The following is an 18756-nucleotide window of genomic DNA, read 5'->3' on the forward strand; positions in this document are numbered from 1 at the left end:
TTGGTTAGACTATAATAAATTTAGTTTAATCCTTTATCCAAGTATAAGCAAACAAAGTTTGCAAACAAAAAACAAACAAAGCTTGGTCCACCAAGTTCCAAGTTCTCATCACTACTTGTCTTAGTATCTCCCATAATGCAAAGCACATCTTCTTGTGGACATGTATAATGCTATGCATTAAGAAAGTGCATCAGAGCTGTCTACTATGAGATAGACAGGAAGAAACATGTATATAGTAATCCCTCAGTTATCTGACCATTAAATGACTAAATCAACTTTCAGTTGACATGATGATCCATTCTAGGATCAGTTAACTGTAGGTTCTTTCATTTGAAAGTTAGATAATTGATCAGTCACTGTAGTTGGTTTTTTCTGTTATAAGCCAAAAGATACTGGGATGAATGTTGACAGCATGCATCAGCGAATTAGCACAAGTGCAGGGTAAGTAGTTATGTAATTCATAAAGAAAGGCTTAAGTGTTGTTCATTATTCATAATAATGCTTAACGGTATAACCTATTCCACTGAATTACATGAAGAAAAAATATACAGTATTTATTTTTATTTATAATTGTAGTTACAAATGAATTGTAAACTAAGTAATTGTAGAAACAATTGCTTAGTTTAGTGCTGTGTGCTTGTCACAGTTATCATTGTGCCCTGATGATGCTGGGTAGAAAACCAACAAAATATTAGTGAGCTTAATAAATGTGTTTTTTTTTTCCTCTTGGTGTTATATCATTAAGCATTATTATGAGTAGTTATTAGGGACCTCAAGTACAGAAACATGGATTGGAAGGATGAACTGTCATGTGGAGGAAAGGAAATTGAATTTATACTGCTAATAAGAGATAATTATCTGGGTCCCAATTCAAGAGGGCTGAAACTAACTGCTGATAATACCAGAGAACTAGAGAACCAAAGTAGCCACATTCCCACTGAATGAGGAGTCATATGGTCTTGACCTAGATGATTACCAAACATGCAGAATTTGCAGTTAACATGAAATACATGTTTTAAATATAGCGCAGGTGATTAAATAAACTAAGAAGACAGCTTGAATCAGTAAACAACAAATTACATGACAACCACAGTAATTAACTTTAATGAAAGTATAGATATTTCATAGCGAAAACAACAGTATATCATCAGTGTGTGAAACAAGCAAATCAAAGAGCAAGAATACAAGGTACATACATAGATACAACAGGTGTTTACAATTAAAAATGTTACCATGAACTAGAAATTAATAAATAATATTAAAACAATTTTTAATGTTTACATAAAATGAGAATCTCCCAAACTTTTTTTGGGGGCGGGGGGTTATCCTATTAGGCCAACGTAAAGTGCTTCACAATTTTCTCTGAAAATGTATTCATATTTAAAACTACTTCTATGGAGAAGATGGGCTTCATTCCCACTGGATGCTGCGTTTAGTGTCCATACTATGCTGTGCTAGACTAGACTTTTGAGGTTTCACATATTTAATGTAACAATGTAATATTAATGTTCATTAATTCTTTTTTCCACAGAATGGTCTGTCTGCCAAAAGTATGTCAAATTATGTTGGATTGAAGATAGTTGTTGGTAGTTTTTCCACTTGTTATACTATAAATTAAAGATACCAAGAAATTATGTACTTTATTTTAAATATTTATGACTTCGGCATTACTTCAACCTTAGTATCACCTCTGGGTCTGGCTCCCGCTGATGAGCACTAATTTCGACCTCAATAAAGGTCGAAACCGGTCTGGGTAGTGACCCTTCCCATAATGCTTAGCATTATACATACCCATAAGGATATGTGATTTGCATTATGGAATACTAAGGCAAGTGATGTGAAGTCATCAGCTTCTATATATGAGTTGCCCCAGTCCTGAAAGTACTTCAGGTGCAAATAAAAATTTGTGGAGGATGTATAAAGATGAAGGTAATAGCAAGCTCATTAGCAATTCAAAGCACAGGCAATAAGAGTGGCCATTATGGTAAGAAAGACAAAAGCAAATTATGGGAGGATGCCAACCAGGCCAAATTACAAGAGTTCTTTTACTATATGGTGAGTAAAAGTAAAAAGCTTAATTAGTGTTGATGGTGGGAAAGTCATAGAAGTAGATTAAATAGTTCACTTACTGAGTGATCACTTTGCTTGGGTGGACGTATTGCAGTGCTGGGGAGATATGTATATTATTATTATTATTATTATTGTTATTATATAAAACCTGCAGGGAGTCCAAAGATTCATCGAGGGAGGGCATTTACTCTACAGCTCTCCATCTCCGCCACTCCACCTTGTACACCAACCGCATCTACCGCTGACCACCATCACTAGTATTTTCACAGACAATCACAAACATCCATGCCCATGGTGGGATAGAGGTAGATGAATTGGAGGTGCTTTAGGATACCTGTTAGACATTACAGAATCTTAATCCAAATACAAGATTGAGATGAGATTGATACTGATTCGTGTATTATGTGAATGTGCAAAAGAATTAAGTGCTCCTCTACTGACCAAGCTTTAATTTAAGTCTCAACTAAGGTAGGGTGCCAAGATAAAGAAGAAAAAAAAAGACAAGTTATGTTACATAATAGAGGCTCCAAGACAGAGACAGCAAATTACAAACTAACTAGTATCTCAGGAATGGCAGTTAAAATATTAGAAGTTGGTAAAAGGCAGGATCTTTTCTTGAAGAGTAGATCTTGCCTTAGTAATTTACTCTCTTTTTGTAATACTGTGACACTTGAGTTGGATAAAGAAAATGGCTATACAGTGATACTGCCAAACTCTCCTAAAGTATTCAACAAGAAACCACATGGAACTCTGTTAAATGTGTAGGAACAAATGGAGATAGTTATGAATCTGGTAATATAAATAAGAGCACAAATGATGGACAAATATCCAAAAGTAGTATATATATGAAAGTTGAATCCAGAAGAAAGTGGGTGACTAATAGTGTACTGCAGGAATCTGTGCTTACATTGGCTACTGCTGTTTAATTTGTATCAGCGATTTAGGAAATGCCTGGAAGGGAAATATCCAGTTATTATTACTATTTATTATTATTATTATTATTATTCAGGCCTCCATGGAGTGAAAAAGACTCATCATGGGAGGTCCTTTCTAAGAAACATAAAGTCTATCAAGACTCGTCAAGGGGAGGTCCCCCCCTTGAGAAACACAAAGTCTATCATGCCACTCCTTAAACTCATTGACCGTTCTTGCTCTCATCACTCCATCAGGCAATGCATTCCATGGTTCAACCACCCTCCATGCAAAGAAACCACTCCTCACCCTCTTGCTAACAGTTTCCTTTCATAACTTCCAGGGATGGACTCTTGTCATCACTCCTTCCCGTTGTTCAACCAAGCGAAAGAACTCCCCAGTGTGTCAACCCTATAACCACCTCTCAACATTTTAAAAGTCTCAATCATATCACCTCTCCCTCTTCTATCCACCAAACTCTGCAGTCCACATTCCATCAGCCGATCCTCATAACTAACATGGTACAGTCCTTAAACCAAAATTGTTAACCGCCTTTGTATCCTTTCCACAGTTAATTTATTCCCTTCAAATCCTGGGGACAAAATCTGAGCACAATAGTCTAAGTGTGGCCTGATCAGAGAATTAAACAACGGAATGATAACTGTTTTATCTTTGCAGGTCAGTGTCCTTCTCATTATTGCAGCAATCCTCTGTGTTACCTTCACCACCTTTGCAATATGTCCTCTAAATTTCAGGTTTCTATCAATCATCAACCCCAGATCTGTTGTCTTCCCTACTTCCTCCAGTATAACTCCTGCCATAGAGTATGCAGCATCTCATCGATATTTCCCAAATCTCAAGACCTTACATTTTGCTGCATTAAACTTGACACCCCCATTCATTTGCCCATCTATCTAGCTTATTCAAATCCCCTTGCAGGGCTATCACATCTGCACTATTACTAATAATCCTTCCCAGCTTCGCATCATCTGCAAATAACTGAATATCCCCTTGCAATTCACTGACAATGTCATTGATATAAAGGTTAAACAATATAGGTCCCAGTACCGAGCCCTGTGGGACTCCACTTGTAACCCTCTGCTTTCTTGAAACTGTCCCACCATACACAACTCTCTGATACCTATTGGACAGCCAATCCTGAATCCAGTTGACTGATCTGACATCCAGACGCATGTGCTGCAACTTAAATATCAGCTTATCATGTGGCACCTTGTCAAATGCTTTCGCTAAGTCTAAGAAAATGGCAGTATATGCCTTTCCCTCATCTAATGCTCTTGTAACTTTATTATAAAAGGCTAGCATATTGCTAAAACAAGAGCGCCCCTTCACAAATCCATGTTGACTCTCACGGATAGCACCACCCTCATCTGCCCAATGCTGTATACGGTTCCTCACTACTTTCTCCGAGATCTTAACAACTACTGATGACATGCAAACTGGCCTATAATTAGACACTTCCAGTCTGCTACCACCCTTATGCAATGGCACTATCTTACCTTCCTTCCATTCCATAGGCACTTTTTGCGCAGCCAAACTTTCATTGAAAAGCCAGGTCAAAGGCACTGTCAGTTCCCTAGCACATTCTCTCAAAACTCATGGTGAAATACCATCCAGTCCCACAGCTTTACTGACATCCAGTATTTGAAATACTCAGTACTGAGTATTTGAAACACACTCTCTTCCTGTACCTCTAAACCTGGAACCTGCCGTATCCCTCTAGTATTAAAACTGACTCTTCCAGGATGAAATATTCCAATAAGGTGTTCATTGTACAATTCCGCTATGTCCTCTGCATCAGTCATTCTATTCCCAGTTGTTTGCTGATGATGCGAAACTGGTTAAAGTGATAGTTAAAGAAAATGAAATGGAGATTCTGCAGGATGATTAAATAGACTGGCAGCATGATTACCAGTTAATATAACAAAGTGTAAGGTAATGAAGAAATCACAAGCATGTGCTGCAATGATGCAATTGAACTTTTGGAAGTTGATCAGGCCAGGGGTTTGGGAGGGGGGGGGTATTATGGACATATTTGGATTACTTGGATGTTATTGAACATACTAAGCAAGGATAGAGATGCTATCATTCCTCGTTATAAGATGAATGGGACCATCTGGACGAATGTACACTGATCTGGTCACCTGTATTTCTTGGAAATGAAGCAATGGTGATAGATCTAGCTGTGTGTAATCAAGATTCTGGCAAGTCTTTGGAATGCTCCCTATGAAGAAAGATTAAACTAGCCTTTATAACTTGGTTACAAAGGCTAGATGATAGATGGAATAGATAGAATTATATATATTATTAAAGCAGTTGTATAGGATTGACACAGAAGATGTTTTTCAATATATGGCAAGAAGAAAGAGAAGAAGGGGCTGGCCAACCTGGAAATTATGTAAAAATTTGATTAACAAGTGCTGAAGATTGGTTGCCAGAGGCATTTGCGAGCACATTGTTGGTTACAAATTCATGCAAAAGTATGATAGATATTTTATGAATAATGGTTAATGCAAGCCTCTCATGATTAATCTCTGACTTCATGGAGATGCATAAAAAAAAAACTAATAATTTAGGAAACATCTAGAAAAAGTTGAGGCTCTCAGTTAACCATTACTTCAATTTCAGAAAGTGGAATATTATCGATATCACACATTTTACTTAATATCCAGTTGCTAGCTATATACCTTTGGATTAAGTCTGAATTGGACACAAAGATGTGATTATTATTATTATTATTATTATCTCGGGCAACCCCAAGGAGTCGACAGACTCATCGAGGGAAGGTTTTTGCATTCTTTAACTATGAACTCTGTTAGCTGAACACAGTATTATAATATTAATGGGAATAAATTGGACCATTATAAGATGAGTTAGAATGAAGTGCATGTTTTGACACTCCCATAAAATTTCTTTCTTTTTTTTCATTTTTTCATTTGTTTTAAACTGGATTTTGGCTGTTTTTTTTTTTTTATATACAGTTCTTCCCCAACTGTAGAAATAGTTTTTTTATTTTTTGATGTTATTGTTAAAGGAAGCTTTTTAAAAGTTTATGCATTGCTTTTTTGATGTAAATTTACACTGGAGATTCAATAGAATTTTTGTATTTTTCCTGCTTTTAATTCCAGAATGTTTCATAGATTCTGTTTCAGATAATATACAATTATGTAATCAAGCAACCCTATTAGGAAGTGAAGAAGAAAAAGAAGACTTACCATCAGGGTGAGTTGTATGCATTATTGTTTTCTAAATGGTTAAATTATTATTATTATTATTATTATTATATGCACATATGCTGTATCACTGCTCCTGCTTTTATGGGTTTAAAGTGTTATTTAACTCATGTTTTTAATTTGAAAGTGCTGCTATTTAATTCTACTAGTCACGCTGAAGACAGGGACGTTCAAATCACCAAAATCGGATAAGGAATATTCAAATTTTCAATGTTGGAAGTTCATAGAGTGTACTGCAGTCACCAGCCAATGAAGAACAAAGGACATCGCCATTTTTAAAGTCGCACTATAGTCGCTAAAGGAAAGAAAGTCAAAAGTTCACCAAGACAGCGAAGGTCAAGCACAATGAGCTGTTACAAGTGCAATAAACCATTAAGTGGTGAAGGGGATGGGCCGCATTCTTCCGGATGTAACAAAAAACAACACTTCCACTGTTCAGGGATCTCAGAAAGCCATGGAAAGCAAAAGGAGCCGTGAAATGGACCGAATGCAGATGTCAACAGTGCCATGAGGAAATGAAGAACAAAGACCAGACACCAAAGAAAAGTAACGACGCACATCAAGGTGAGCCACTTCCTGATCTTAAAATTACAGATAACTTTGATTCATTTAAACTCATAGTGAAAGACTTGCTAAATACACACATGGAACAAATCAACAAAAAATTTGAGGAGTATGAACATTACATATACAGTTCAATAACGAGACCTCTGAAGAAATGTTAGGAACCGTGAGAGAAATAAAGACAAAATTAATGGTAGCGATAGAAACGCAAGAAACACTCCAGTGCGAAAATCAAGAATTGCGGAAAGAAGTAAACACACTCAAGTGTCAAATGGAGCACATGCTACAAAAAGAACTGCAAATTGAGGGAATAACAAAAGAAAATACAGAAGACTTAAGCAACATAATGCAACTTATCGGTAGCAAAATTGGAATTCAAATCGCAACCACAGATATCACCTCTATTAACCGAGGCCCACAAAAAACAAAGAGAGACCGCCACCAATCATCGCTCGTTTTACCAACAGAAGTCTGAGAGACTCCATTTTTTCAGCAAGCAAACAAGAAAACAACGATCCTAACCGATAAGAAACTCCGAGCACCAATCTATATAATGGAACACTGGACTCCATACTTCAAAAATCTTTTATATCAAGCAAAAACAGAGAAAAACTACAAGTTTGTGTGGACTAAGAATTCACAGATATTTATGAGAAAGAATGAAAACACTCGAGTATACATAATTACACATGAATCCTACTTACACAGCCTACCAATATAAAACACTAACTTTTCACATCCTTTAGAACAAGATTAGAAATCACTTAAAAACGATATAATGGATATCTCAAACATAGGTGATTCATATCCAGTCAGACAGCATAAACTTTAAGGTCTTTGGCTCTTTGAAGAAATGGTCAGACAACATTTCCAACCAATACCAACTTCACTATTGTACACACAAACATAAGAAGTATAAAAAAACACTGGCTTACATTGATAACACATCTCAATTATACCATGATAAACATTGATGCTAATACTGACCAACGTTGCAATAAATGGCACAGAAATTTACGCATACAACATAAATAATTACCAAACCTACAACTTATTGTAGACCAAACAAAACAGGAGGTGGCATTTATCAAAGAAAAATACAATGTGACTGAAAAACAGACTCATTTCGAACATGCGGAAACACTAATTTTGGAAATTGCAAATAGCCACAATAGTATCAAATACACAATATACAGACCCCCCCCCCCCCAAGATAATAATCCACTCAGCTTTCTTCACGAGTTAGAAACATTACTAAGCGGCATCGAACCCCATACAATACAACACACAGACTCATCCTAATAGGAGACATTAACATAAATACTCTTGACCATGCTTCTTCAACCACTAATACATATCTTGATATACTAAGTCAGTACAACATAAACCCTACCATTAACTCCCCAACAAGAGAAGAAATACTCAATAACTCACTAACACAATCATGCATTGATATCAACATGCGGGTTCCCATCCATACATATACATCATCAGTAATTAACGTCAAAATTGCCGATCACTACTTTGTCTCAACTTCCTTTTATTATGTTACCTACCCCCCCCTCCCACCACCACAAAAGTCGACAAAACTCGATCATACTAAAGAGCATTGTCAATAACCATGTAAAAAGTACAGACTGGTACTCCCTACTTAAAATAAATGATCCTGTAACATTATACGAGAATTTCCAACTAAAGTTCATAGAAATATACAAAAAAGCAACAAAGCCTACACAAACAAGGTGACAAACAGATAACAATCCATGGATAAATGACGACATACTAAATAGTATTACTGTAAAAGAAAATCTATGGAAAAAACTTAAAAAGTCACCCAATAACACACATTTACAAACCTTATACAAAAACACAAGAAATGAACTAACAATAAAAATTCGTAGGGCAAAAAGACACTACTACTACTTCCAAAAATTCATGGAATATAATGACAACATTAAGCAAACATGGGCTACACTCACCGAATTAGTAACTCGAAAAAATAAAATTTCAGCACAAGATTTTATTGCAAAATGCTTCGGTCAGGACACAAACCAAGAGGAACTAGCAGACTCATTCAACCATGCTTTCATAAACAATATCACACAACTCAAAAAAGACAAACTACCAACAATCAACAAAAAACTACCGACATAAAGTCAGCAAATAAGACTGACAGACCTTATAACACACTTTGAACAAATAAATCCAATACTTTTGAAACTCGTGAACATAATATTCGACACAGGCATTATTCCACAACAACTAAAAACTGCAGTAATTACGCCAATATACAAACACGGCAAAAGAAACGATACTCAGAAATACTGACCAATAGCTGCACTACCAGTCATCTCAAAAATTCTAGAAAAAATAACACACACCAGACTACAGAACTATTTACAGAAGTACAACATCATCTCACAAAATCAATACGGCTTTTAGAAAGCAAAAAAGCACCAACTTCACTATTGTACACACAAACATAAGAAGTATAAAAAAACACTTAGAAGACATCGCCGACACAATAAACAAAGCTCTCAACAAAAACAAGTATGTCGTCCTTATACTGCTTGACCTAACCAATGCATTTGATACACTTGAACATGACATACTACTCACCAAACTATACTCAATAGGTATAAGGGGAATGCTGCATACATGGTTCAAGAACTACCTCTCAAACAGAACACAAGTAACAAAAATAGGTACATGTCACAGTCGGGGTATATAAATAAAATACAGTGTACCTCAAGGTGCCATATATCATCCACTCTATTCAACATATATATTAATGATGTTCATAACATATCCATAAGAAGTCAAATATTTCAGTACGCAGATGACACTGCACTACTAGCAATCAACACGGCTCTCTGCAAAGCACAACAAGACCTAAATGAAATCACAACATACTTCCACCAAAACGCTATTCTAATCAACGCACCAAAGCATAGATGTTGATAACACACAACCCAAGAATCATATGCCCCGCATCTCTATCGATACACTGTCACACATACTGCATTAACAACAAAAATACCTGCCAATGTTCCGAAATCAAACCTGTAACACATGCAAAATACCTCGGTCTCTATATAGCTTCCCAACTTAAATGGATAAAACATAAAGAATACCTACACACCAAACTCGGGATCATCGCAGCAAAACTCTTTCAATTAAAGACGTTATTCCATCCAACATAAAAAAACTCCTATATCACGATATCTGCGAATCCGTAATCAAATACGGAATAACAGTATATCCAAACACATCAAACAGCCTCCTGACAAAATTAGAAGCATTACACAGGAAAATCGTGTCAACAGTGATCTGGACACCTTACATGCAACAACCAATATCCGACAAGCACATGGCAATACACAGAATCATGAGCATTAAAAACCTGAAACACTACATGACATTAACAAGGAATTACTTCAACATCACCTATGAAAACAAGAGAGACACATATCGTATAACATGACCTACAACAACTCTCTATGTCCCTACACCCTTCAACAATTCATACAGTTCTTTTGTGAGATCACATCAGATACCCACATAACTCCACAACCTGCCAAGAAATAAACAGTAGCAACAACATAAATAGTGCAGCCTAAATCCTACTCTCTTCACAAAAGCTAACCCAAGCTTCGAAGTAGGTGCGATTAACTCGCCTCACTGAACTACACGTAATCTTTATAACCAAAGAAGCAGATTATGTAATGAAACAGTTAGTAAAGTATACAACTATAAAGAGGATACTGAATATATTGATTATTATGTGATAATATCATTAATATAAAACTCTTATGTAACATGAAAAAATAATGTAATAAATTATTTTTATAATTAAAAAATTATATAAACAAAAAAATTATTATACAAAAAATTCTGAATAATCTTCATTGTTAACATTAGAAGAACATATGTTATAAATACATAATATAGAGGTAAAAAATACTACTAAAAATTTTAGTTGAAATCAATGTAGAAAATGCAGCACTTAGAGCTGAATTCTGTAAAATTATAAGTTGCAATGTCACTCAAGATGTCTATTGTATGTGTAAATATTTTAGCAATCAATAAATTACTATTACTATTAAAACAATTATTATTATTATTATTCTGTATATTCTGTATTCAAAAATTCTGTTTAATCATTATTGTTAATATTAAAAGAACATGTTGTAAATACATAATATAGAGGGAAAAAAATACTATTAAACATTTCAGTTGAAATCAATGTAGAAAATGCAGCACTTAGAGCTGAACTCTATAAAATTATAAGTTGCAATGTCACTCAAGATGTCTATTGTATGTGTAAATATTTTAGCAATCAATAAATTACTATTACTATTAAAAAAAAAAAAATTTCTTGACACTTCCAGGAGTTCAAGGACTCATCGAGGGAGGGCAACTACACTAACGCCATCCACCACCAACCACTACCATTTTCACAGACAAACACAAACATCCATGCCCACAGTGGGATTCAAACTCACAGCCTTTTGGCTGGAGAGCAGATATGCTAACCATTCGGCCAAACCAGGCCGTATGTAATATATTTTGCATCAGAAGAAATTATATTTTCATCATCATTTATCTTTTAAGCAAATCTTTTTCTTTTTTTTTTGCTGATGAAGATAAACATTGATAAACCACTTTTTTTTTTTCTCACAAAAAAGGTTATTCTGTTTTATTTTTTTGCCATCAGTGGAATATGTTGCTTTTTTTTCATACCATAAAACCTGCTCTAGAGACCAAGTGTGAAATATTTTTCAAGCCATTTAAGGCCTACAATAAGTGGAGAAGTTGTCTGATTGAATTTTGAAACATTGCCAACCTAATGATAATTTCAAATATTGGATTCTGCCCTCTGAATTATGCAGTGTAGCCACTGCAAAACTTTTATGCCTCCATACTTAAGCATTTCTGGTCAGATATTATCTAATCCAGCTGCCTTTCCACATTTAAAATTATTGATGGCTTTTTTTACCTCAAGTATTGATATGTGCTCCTCTTTACATTCCTCTTGAAAATTTTCTAGTATGATTCTGTCATTGTTTGATTTGTTTAACAGTCTTTCCAAGTAATTATTCCAAACATCTAGGATATCCTTATCTTCAGTATTCATCATCATCATCATCATCATCAAATTCCTGACATATACCCTCAAGGGGGTGTACAGGATATGATAGTACTACATGAAAAATTTACTTCATTACTAACTTCCTATCTACAATTTTCCTCCAAATTAGTCTATTACTTGTCAAGACTCCAACATTATCAGATCTTATATTTCTATCTTCTAAGGCACTTTGTACCGTATCAATCCACCTATATCTTGGTCTTCCTCTGGGTCGTTTACCTGCCAACCTGACAGAGAACACTTGTTTTGCTAATCTTTCCTCGCCCATTATGTTTAAGTGACCATACCACCTGAAATTAGCTCTGCTAACACATTCCTGGATGCTGACAATGTCAAGTTCTTTCCTAATATCCTCATTTTTAATATGATATTGCCATTGATGCCATCTGTTCACGCCTCTAATCTTCCTCAGGACTCTCATATCTGTGGTCTCTAGTCTTTGGTCAAATGTTTTACTTCTGACCCAGCTCTCAGATCCATAAGTTAAAACTGGTTTGAACACCGTCTTGTATACAGCTAATTTAGTGTTCCAACAAATTTCTCTCTTATTCCATATGAATTTATTCAACTGACTTCCTACCATACCAGCTTTGTTGATTCTGTTGTTCTATTTCCATATTTAATTTACCATCTGCCGGCCTGATTGGCCGAGTGATTAGCATATCCGTTCTCCAGCCAAAAGGCTGAGGGTTCAAATCACGCCATGGGCATGGATGTCTGTGAAAATAGTGGTGGTGGTAGTGTAGATGATGACGGTAGCTGCGATTAGTGGAGTGGTGGGGACGGAGAGCTGTAGAGAAGGTGCCCTCCATCGATGAGTCTTTGGACTCCCTGGAGGTGTTATGTAATAATAATAATAATAATAATAATAATCTACACTAAAAATTGTGCCTATGTTGCTGAAATGTTTTACTTGTTCCACATGTTCTCCGTTCACAACACAGTTGACATTTTCAACGATTCTACCTATTTTCATTGTCTTTGTCTTTTTATTGCTGACCTTCATAATATATCTATTACAACAGTTATTCAATTTAGTCAGGGAATCTTGCAAACTTGTAGCGGATTTATTTAGAAGTATAACACATCGTCTGCATAGAGCAAAGAGCTGACATTAACATCTCCAATTCTGATATCATGTTTAATACCACTTTCCTTCATAATGTGATCCATATAGATAATGAATGACAGAGGGGATAATGTACATCCTTGTCTCACACCAGATTTAACATTAAACCATCTTCCTGTACTTCCTTTAATTCTAACTGCTGACTTACAACTGAAATACAGACTAAGTATTGCTTGATATAATGCCTCATTGACACGATATATAACTGTAGCGTAATGAATAGCTTCTCTCTTGGCACCTTGTCATATGCCTTTTCCAGATCGACAAAACTTAAATACAGATCTTTGTTATATTCCCATGCTTTCTCAACTATTCATCATAAAGTAAAGATTTGATCCTAACAGCCTCTATTTGGCCTGAATCCAGCTTGTTCTTCACCAAGCTTTTCTTCCACAATTCTTCTCAACCATTTCTCAAGTATACGGGCATAAATCTTGCCAGGAACTCAGTAGGGAAATACCTCTGTAATTCTCGCATTCAGTTTTATTTCCCTTTTTATATATTATTATCATCATTATTATTATTATTATTATTACATAACACCTCCAGGGAGTTTAAAGACTCATCGAGAGAGGGTACCTACTGTACAACTCTCCGTCTCCTCCACTCCACCAACTGCAACTACCTTTATCATTTACACCAACCCCATCTGCCACCGACTACCACCACTAGTATTTTCACTGACAAACTTGATGGAAGTTGGTGTGTGATGGAAGAAGGGTGTGTGCGAAATGTGACCTGAACGAGGAATTGATGAATGCGAATATGAAGTTGATGACAGAAAGTGCTAGTACCGATTGTGTCGTGAGTGCACGTTTGAAAGAGGATGGCGAGAAAGACAGGCGAAAAAATGTTAAAAAATCAGGAAAAAAGAAAAAGAGCGATTTGACAACCGTAACGGATGTTAAAAGGTACGAAAGTGAGGCGGAAAGAAACGAAATTGAGAGAACGAATGAAAGTAGAATTGGCGTGGTGCAGAAATCGCAAGTAAAAAAAATCGAAAGAATGAATGATAGTGAAAAAAGAATGACTGATGGCGAAAGTTGGACGCATGTTGGAACGAAAGTACTGAACCAAAGAAAGATGAATGACAGTAAAAGTGAGAAGAATTATAGCGAAAGTTGGACGCATGTTAGTCCGAAAGTACGGAAACAAAGAAAGATATGTGAGAGTGAAAGTGAGAAGAATGATAGTGAAAGTTGGACGTATGTTGGACCGAAAGTACGGAAACAAAGAAGGATGAATGAGAGGGAAAGTGAGAAGAGGGGGTCGAGAGTTAGAAAGTTAGAAAGATTTAATGATAGAGTAAATGTGTCGCGAGGTTCAGAAGGTGAATTGGATTGGATGAAGCAAGAAATGAAATGGATGAGGAATGAAATTAAGAGAATTCAGGTCAAAACTATTAAAATAAATCATGATGGCATGAAAGAGATAACAAAAGATGAGCGAGTGGCGTTGTATGGCGACTCCATTATTAAAGGTGTGCTAGAGGATAAAATGCACAAGGTATGTTTTCCAGGCGGTAAAATGAGTAGAGTGATCGAGGCATTGAATATGAGGCGGGAACGAGCAAAAGAGTTAATTGTATTAATTGGTACGAATGATTTGAGAGAGAACAAAGAGCATGTCAAAATGAATGTCAGGAGACTGCTTGGAAAAATAAAGGAGAATAGTGTGACAGGAAGGGTGGTCAGTGTGTTGCCTAGGTATGATTGTGGTGAAATGAGGCGGAGAGCAAGGATTATGAATGATATTCTGGCTGAAATGTGTGAGGAGATGGGAGTACAGTTTGTTAATGTGTGGAATGAGTTTGAGAGACGAAGTGAGCTGTATGGGAGCGATGGACTGCATTTGAGTGGTTATGGTGTGAGTCGCATGGAGAGACTGCTGCTGGAAGGTAGAAAAGTGAATAGAGAGAATGAATCAGATCGAGAGGGGAGTGATGTGGAAGAGCAGGAGAGTAAGACAGGAGAGATTGAAGGAGTGGAAATGAATGTGGAAGTGAGTGGTATGAGTATAGAAAATGAGAGAATGGGTGTGCAAGAGGAGCAGGGAAATGGCGAGGCTCAGCGTGGACAGGGATACACAGCGTGAGAAAGGTGGATGCTCCAAGAGGAGGTGAGAGAATGTGTAGGCAGGAAAGTAATGGGATGATCAGGGATCAAAAGGAAACAGATGGAATTGCAAAGGGTTCTAAAATGAAGAAGCAGAAAGGGGAATGGCCCCAGTCCAGCATGGAGAGATCACATCGAGTGAGTGGTATCAGTGGAACTAGCTGTAGATCCAGAAATGAGTTGTTGTGTTTGTATACCAATGCTAGAAGTATAAGAAACAAGGCAGATGAAATGGTTGCACTAATTGCGTCTGTGTACCCAGAGATTGTCGGAATAACTGAGACATGGTTAGATGAGGATGACATCCTGACAGGAATAGAGATGGAAAGGTATGATGTGTTTCGTGAGGATAGAAGGGGTAAAAAGGGAGGGGAAGTGCTATTGATGATAGAGAAAGAGTTATGTCCATACAAGGTAGAGATGCAAGAGGGAAATGGGGCCAGTGGTTTTGAGGCAGTATGGTGTGAGATAGAGGTGAATAGAATCAAATACTTGGTGGGATGTTGTTATAGACCTGGTAATGTGGATGGTGGTGATAGTGAAATGTATAGTCAAATAAGCCAAGCAAATAATAAAAGGGTGATCATTATGGGTGATTTTAATTATGGCAATATAGACTGGAATGAAGAGATAGCAACTGGAAGTAAAGAAAATGAGTTTCTTGAGTTTTTGAGGGATAACTACCTCAGACAGTATGTAACAGAGGACACAAGAGGATTAAGGGTCTTGGATTTGGTCATCTCATCGGAGGATGTAATTATCAATGAGGTATCAAATCACCCACCAATTGGAGAAAGTGACCATAAGGTGATTACTTGGGTGGTTGCCAGCAGTGCAAGGACCCCTGTGAAAAAAGGGTATATGTGGAACTACAAGGGGGGTGATTATGAAGAGCTCAGGAGACAGCTTGCAGGTGTAGCATGGAATGAGGAGTTAGCTGGAAAAGAGATCAATGCAGCTTGGGGGATTTTCAAAAAATATTTAGTGGATGCAATGTCTAAATGTATACCATGGGTGAGAAGGTTAAATAAGTTAGGTGTGAGATGGATGAATAAAGAGATTAAGCATGCAATACAGAGAAAAAGGGCATTGTGGAGGCAGCATAAGAGAAGTGGAAGTAACCAATTTCATGAGTTCTACAAAGACCAGGCAAGGAGAGTGACTTGGTTGGTGAGAGTAGCTAAAGAGAGGTATGAACAGCAGTTAGCTAATGAAGCTAAAAAGAATCCTAGGGAGTTCTTTCGATATGTAGCCAGCAAAAGAAAGAATGATTATGGAAGGATGACATTGATTGGAGGAAATGGTATAAAGACAGCTGTTGCAGAATGTGTGGTGGAGATACTTAATGAGCAGTTCATAAAGATCTTTCAATCTTGTGAATGTGACTTCATGGAGAGATTAAGAGCAGTTGATGATGTGGAGGAGAGACTGACTGTAAGTGAGCAAGAGGTGTTTGGGGAGTTGAGTAAACTAGATGTAAATAAGGCTGTGGGACTTGATAATATATCACCACGTATTCTGAAGGAATGTGCCAGAGTGTTGACACCTGCCTTGACATATTTTTTTAATACGAGTCTTGCACTTGGTCAAGTCCCTAAAGAGTGGAAGGAGGGCAAGATTGTGCCACTTCATAAAGGAGGTGATCGAACTCAAGCATCAAACTATAGGCCTATCTGTGTGTCAGGTGTTGTGGTTAAGTTGTTGGAGAAGCTTGTGAGAACTAGGATCCAGAGTTGGGTTGACAACAATGGTATAATCTTTGATGGACAGCATGGATTTGCTAAAGGGAGGTCATGTTTTAGTAATCTACTTACTTATTACAATAAAGTGACTGCTTCCTTGGACAGAGGAGAAGGATACACAGTAATATACTTGGATTTTGCAAAAGCTTTTGATAGAGTACCTCATGATAAGTTGACAGTCAAACTAGAGCAGATGGGGTTGGATATTAGATTAGTGCATTGGATTGGAGACTGGCTATCTGATAGGTATCAACAAGTTGTGTATGGGGGTGCAATATCCAGGAAAAGGAAAGTCACTAGTGGAGTGCCTCAGGGATCTGTTTTAGGGCCATTACTATTTAACTTGTATATTAATGAAATTGGCGAAGATTTGGATGGAGATATTCAGTTGTTTGCAGATGATGCAAAGTTGGGACGAACCATAAAGAGTAGTGAAGATGTTGTGGCCTTGCAAGAAGACTTGAATAAATTGAGTGATTGGGCAAGCAAATGGGGATGTGAGTTCAATGTTGCAAAATGTAAGATTTTAAACTTTGGAAAACAAAGATGGGATGCAGAATTTATGCTTGGTGAGAATATATTGTTGGAAGTAGAGGAAATAAGAGATCTGGGAGTGATAGTGGATAAGGATCTAAAATTTAGGGGACACATCGCCAAAATTGTGAAGACAACACAAAGACTTCTGGGAATGATGAGGAGGACACTGACGTGTAGAAGTAGGGAGATTCTTGTTCCATTGTATAAGGCTTTGATTAGGCCACACATGGACTGTTGTGCCCAGATTTGGTCACCTGGTTTTCAGAAGGATGAAGAGATGTTGGAAAGGGTCCAAAGGCGACTGACTAAGGTAGTTTCTGACCTCTGGAATGTCGAGTATGAGGAAAGATTGCAAAGATGTAATTTGCAGAGTCTAGTGGAGAGAAGGAAGAGGGGAGATATGATAGAGACCTACAAGTTGGTGAGGGGTTGTTATAGGATCAATGGTGGAGAAGTTCTACAGAGAATAGTGGGAGATCAGGGGAGAACCAGAGGTCATACCTGGAAACTGTATAAAGAGGGTGTGAGTAGGGGAGTGGGAGGCAGGTTTTTTTCGTGCAGAGTTGTGAATGATTGGAATGCCTTGCCTGAGAGTGTGGTGTCTGCAGGGAGTTTGAATGTGTTTAAGACCCGGTATGATGAGATGTGTGTGAGATAAAAGGACCTCCTAGATGAGTCTTTGACTCCATGAGGTCTTGTTTTAATAATAATAATAATAATAATAATAAAACATCTAATCCTACGGCAGGATTCGAACCCACATCCTTTGGCTGTCGAGTGGATATGATAACCACTCGAACAACTTGGCCGGCATGGGTACTATTAGAGCTCTACTCCAATCATCAGGAATTTGTCCCTCTGTCCAGGCCTTCTGAACTATACAGTGCAGCCACTGTAAGACTTTTATACCATGATACTTCAGCATTTCTGGTTGAATATCATCTACTCCCTGCTGCCTTTCCACATTTCAAGCCTTTGTTGGTTTTTTTCTGCTTCAAGTATGGATATGTATTTCTGACTGTATGCCTGTTGAGTGTTTTTTTACCACTGTGCTGTCATTACTGCTTGTTTCATTTAATAATTTCTCGAAGTAATTATTCCATACTCAAGGATATCTTTTTCTTCTGTTTTCATGTCACCTTTATCATCTCTAACTCCTTTTACAGCATTCTTTCCCCCATTTCTAAGCTTCTTCAACAACCTCCAGAATATATTACCACCTTCTTGATATTTATTTTCTATGTTCTTGACAAAGTCCACCCATGACTTTTGTTTAGCTAGTTTT

The 18756-nt window shown here is 37.0% G+C and overlaps 1 protein-coding gene across 3 annotated transcripts in view; it reads left to right on the forward strand.

The window, feature by feature from the left end:
• LOC150093599 (NEDD4-like E3 ubiquitin-protein ligase WWP1) overlaps positions 1-18756 on the forward strand; it is a 356729-nt gene that overhangs the window by 40535 nt on the left and 297438 nt on the right. For all 3 annotated transcript variants that reach the window (XM_090412558.1, XM_090412559.1, XM_090412560.1), the window contains one exon: positions 6141-6222. In XM_090412558.1, the coding sequence (XP_090268684.1) occupies positions 6141-6222 (82 nt within the window). The remainder of the gene's footprint in view (positions 1-6140; positions 6223-18756) is intronic.

The sequence above is a fragment of the Typopeltis vanoorti genome, chromosome 23 (assembly GCF_054136105.1).
Source record: "Typopeltis vanoorti isolate ZY-2024b chromosome 23, IOZ_Tvanoo_1.0, whole genome shotgun sequence".
Taxonomy (NCBI): domain Eukaryota; kingdom Metazoa; phylum Arthropoda; class Arachnida; order Uropygi; family Thelyphonidae; genus Typopeltis; species Typopeltis vanoorti.